Raw genomic sequence first — 4,735 nt, 5'->3', positions numbered from 1 at the left:
ATATATATAAATGAAATGACGATAAAATCTTCGTTAAAGAACCTTTACCTCTGTTAAAAGGCAGCTCGGATGCGCTTTTGTACATTTTTAGGAGGTTGTCATATGCTTTGTCCGGCCATGTTTCATTGGCGTTGCAGAGGGCCAAGTAAGATGCCGGATGTGTGAAATTCTCAGACGATACTTGTTTTTTGAGAAGTTCCACCAAGTTGTGTCCGTAGAAATTTCGAGGATTGTGACAAGTGGAGAGTATGGAGTTTATGAAGGTGCTCAGACGCTCACTTGAAATAGTATCACTGCAAGAGATAAAATACATCCAAATTTTTTTTAAAAGAATAATTATTACATACATCTAGAATGCATGGTATTCCAATATAACAGAACAAGAAAAAAGAAAAATTAAAGCTATATTTTGGATACACGCTTAACTTACACATGGCATTGTCATTTTATTTCATTTTTATTTTATAACAGTCGTTGAACAGCCGAGCCAATTCTTTTTGGGATTTACGACTACCAATGTTCAACTCCGTAGCCTTGTAATTTTGAGATCAATCCAGAAGACAAGGGAACTCCTATATCAAGTATTGGGAGAAATTTGCCATCGTTTAGGATTTTTTGATAGAATTACATGTGGATAGAATTACATTGCGTTACATGTGGAGAAAGAAAACGACAACCTCCCACGATTAGTTTGACGGCAAGGGACTATAACGCATGATTCGTCTGACACTGAGGATATTTCAGGTCAACAATGTGGTCGGTGCAAGTCGGGTGCGGAATTCCTATCGAGAAGATCTCGCTGGGATTTGAACCCGATTCTCCCAAATAGTAGGCGAATGCTCTATCCCCTAAATCCTCATTAAAAAAATAAATCAGGAAGAATACTGGGAAAGATATTCTTACACTGCGTATCTACGTATTTGGACTATTTTTATAAACTTGATGAAGAGGCTTAATAACTACTTATTACTTCGATTTTTAATTTGCCACTTAAAATCTTGTGTTTAATCTTGCTAAGGGGCACGAAAATTTAAACCAGTTTTGCCAATATGTCGATATTTACCCAGAAATGTTTAGTGATAAATAACAGTGTCTACAATAAAATTTTTTTTCCTATGTTGTTAAACATAATTGTATGCGTACAAATAGAGAGTGGAACTTATATGGAATACATAACAGAAAAACATATGTTTATAAAAATATATTTTGAAAGAAAATCTTTATATCACTTTACGAATACATTATAGCATATTTGAGAAAAATATAGTTGAAATATAGTAAAAAAAAACATTTTTAATTGAATATGGTATAAAAATATAAATACTTTTGGAATATTGTAGGAAACATTCATGTGAGGATTAGCGAATGCAATTGTAAAAATTTATGTTTTAAAATAACAGTAAACATATTTCGTTAAAGAAAAATAGTAAACTAAGAAAAATCAATTTTATAGTCCCTGGCAAAACTATTAGACGCACTATACGATTCTAGGCAAAATCTTTATTATTAGATGATACTAATCCGGGAGTGGACCCTGAAATGTCACGTCAGCTCGCGATGTCACCTGTTCGGCGTTGCGCTAACGGACCGTACGGCTCCCTCTAGACAACTGGCAGCACGGTGGTCAATAGCTACAGGTGCTTCATTGTGTGCTTTATCAATTCGTAGACGTCTGCTGCAGCTTGAACTGCGCGCAAGGACTCCTTTATGCAGGGTCCCCCTCACGCTAAACCTTCGCCGCCTGCGGCTGCAATGGGCCAACCAGCATAGAAACTGGCTTGCTGATTGGCAGCATGTCGTGTTTTCTGACCAATCTCGCTTCAATTTGTGATATCATGATGGCCGCATTCGTGTCAGACGCTATGCCGATGAACGCCAATTTCCGGAGTGCGTTATCGAACGCCACAGTGGACGAACACCCGGGGTTATGGTCTGCGGTGACATAGCATATCATGGACGATCTCAATTGCTACGAATTGTGGGTAATCTGAACAGCAACCGGTACATCAGTGAAGTTCCACAGCCCCAAGCTGTTCCCTTCCTTCAAGCCTTGCCAGGTGCTGTATTTCAACAGTACAATGCCCGCCCTCATATTGCTAGGACTGTTCAATCCTTCCTTGCATCGCGACAGGTACAACTTCTTCCTTGGCCGGCGTATTCCCCGGATATGTCGCCGATTGAACATGTGTGGGATTTCGTTGGTCGGCGTCTCGCTCGTAATCCTCGTCCTGTTGCTCCTACAGACGAACTTTGGGTACGCATACAAACAGTATTGAATTCTCTTCCTCAGACAGACATTCAAAGTTTGCTTGACTCCATGCCATGCCGTGTAGCAGCACTTATTGCGGACCGTGGTGATTACACAAAATGCTGATTTCGATCTCTTGTTATTGTTTGTTTGCTTTGAAAGTTTAATCATTTATTTGTACCACTACCACTCAACTGTGTATGAAATTTTATTCAATTATGACGATTCCTTCATGGTGTTGCAATTTTCACAAACAGGAGTTTAGAATATTTATTATATCAGGTATTATATTAGTAAATTATAATAATTCGGCCAAATTATTAGACGCAATGTAGTGTTTAATAATTACATGTTTTGCACAAGTTTATATGCAATACTTTTATATTTAAACATGCATGTTATGGGCTTTTATTCAGGAGACTTTTTAAATGAAATTATAAAAGTATGCAAATTATACATCCTTGCAATCCTTTAATTAATAAACATTTCATTCAATTTATATAATTTTCGATTTATGCATACAAAATTAGAAATATCAGATTTTATGTCACTACATATTCGCTGTTCTTAGATAAAATCCTAACGCCTGTAAACATAAATTTCAAAAATTAATAAAATGCAGAAAAAAAGTATTTTTAACAATGTTAGTTGATCAAACACATCTCTTTTCTGTAATATTTATGAAGTTTCATTAAAACCAAAATATAGCTCTAATTTATGAACGAATTTACATAAATTGATAAGTTAAATCAAGGCAAAAATTAGATAAATTTGTTTGTTGATATGAACTATTCGTTTTTAAACTTTCAACTCTATTTAAAATTTTAGCTCAATTCGTTTCAGCTTTCTGTTGTCCACGTGACATAAGAATTTTCATTCCAAAATTCATGTGTTTACGCACTCATACTTATGACTGCTCACTCTCTTGATATTTAAGTTCTTGGTTACTAAAGCGAAAAATAGAATTCTTTCTAACAAATACGTGCAACTGTTTTATATTATAAAATTCTAGGGAGCATCCATAAAATACAACGCCATTAAGTATTATATTCATGTTACTAATGTATTATAATACCCTGAGATTTTTTATTTGGCTTAAGATAAAAAAAAAAACAATTCTTTTTGTGTATTTACATTAGGCTCTTAAGTGTCAAACGCAAGTTAACTTACGGCAGTAAGGCTAATGAAATTTGCAGTTCCCTTTGTTTCACCATAAGTTCTTCTTTGAGATTTTTGCCGTCAAATTTAGCACCTTCAGATAAGGAGAGGGCTGTTACAGCTTTCGGTATGTGGTTGATCCATTTCCAGGAAGTTGAGTTACTCTTCAACCAACTAACAGCTTGCCAATAAGCTTCTTTAGCACCCTCTAATCCTTTGGTACTATTATCTGCAACAAATATATAAGTTCATTTTGTATATAAATGTAGTGATATGTAGTACCGTGCGAAATAAAACAAAAACGAAACACCCAAAATAGCTTCTGATCTAATGATCAGATTTCCACATCTGAATGGGTCGGAGGCCTACTATTAAACATGCTAATTAATGACAAAAACGAAATTTTAAGTTACGAAATATACTTTCTCTGAATAAGCATTAATTTTTTTTTGACGGATTCAGATTCCTGGTCCTTAAAATATGGGTCGTTGTCACAATACGGTCCCAGTATTTTCGTCATTTGAGTGGTTGAAAGTTTGAACCCCTCAATATTAATTTTACGTTTTGCATATTTCGCTCTAACTCAAGATTTAAACGAACCGTGAAATATTTTGCTCACAATTCTAAAATGTTTGTCTAAAGATATATCTACGCAAAAAATCACTTTTCATAATTATTCATTAGATGTATTTATTTGTAAGGAACACAAATTGTGCTCCTCTTTTGAAGAATGTAATTTTATATGGCAAAATACGAAATCTGAGCTTAAGAAGTCGAATAGTATCTGCACAATATTTTTTTAAGTAGTATTTTTGAAAAGTTCGAATGAATACTTGTTAAATAAATCGAGTGATTTGTTAATAAATTAGTGACTTGTTAAATAAATTAGATCAAAAGTTAGAATAATAATCATTCCACGCATTCTTATTAGAGAGATAAATTACATGATACTAGGAGGCTACGCCCCCTGCTCGCCAACCCCCGAGAATTGCTACGCAATCCTATGTGGTTCACGCCGTGAACACAATGTTCTAGCACAAAGACATAGTATATTATCATCTAAAACATAGTATTTTATCATCAAAGACATAGTATTGTACTTATGTAGAAGAATTCTATCGATGTTCTTATTGGCTTTTAAAAAAAGTATATTAGCTATTTAGATTGTACATGGTGAAAAAATCAAAACATTAGCTAAATGAAAAACATATTAGCAAAATAAATTATCAAATATTGCAGTTACTCACCTAAATTCAACTAAATGTGTATAATAAATTAGTTAATGCTAGAAATTCTGAAAGTTTTAGAAAAAAATTTTATTATTTAAAA

The 4,735-nt window shown here is 34.0% G+C and overlaps 1 protein-coding gene across 5 annotated transcripts in view; it reads right to left on the bottom strand.

Annotated features, from left to right (window-relative positions):
* Positions 1-4,735, bottom strand: part of LOC107445767 (uncharacterized) — an 86,624-nt gene that overhangs the window by 20,034 nt on the left and 61,855 nt on the right. For all 5 annotated transcript variants that reach the window (XM_071186495.1, XM_071186497.1, XM_071186498.1 and 2 more), the window contains 2 exons: positions 3,419-3,635; positions 49-293 (listed from right to left, as the gene is read on the bottom strand). In XM_071186495.1, coding sequence (XP_071042596.1) covers positions 49-293; positions 3,419-3,635 — 462 coding nt within the window. The remainder of the gene's footprint in view (positions 1-48; positions 294-3,418; positions 3,636-4,735) is intronic.

This window comes from Parasteatoda tepidariorum, chromosome 10 (genome assembly GCF_043381705.1).
Source record: "Parasteatoda tepidariorum isolate YZ-2023 chromosome 10, CAS_Ptep_4.0, whole genome shotgun sequence".
NCBI classification, from domain to species: Eukaryota; Metazoa; Arthropoda; class Arachnida; order Araneae; family Theridiidae; genus Parasteatoda; species Parasteatoda tepidariorum.
This window is presented reverse-complemented; position numbering and strand designations above follow the sequence as displayed.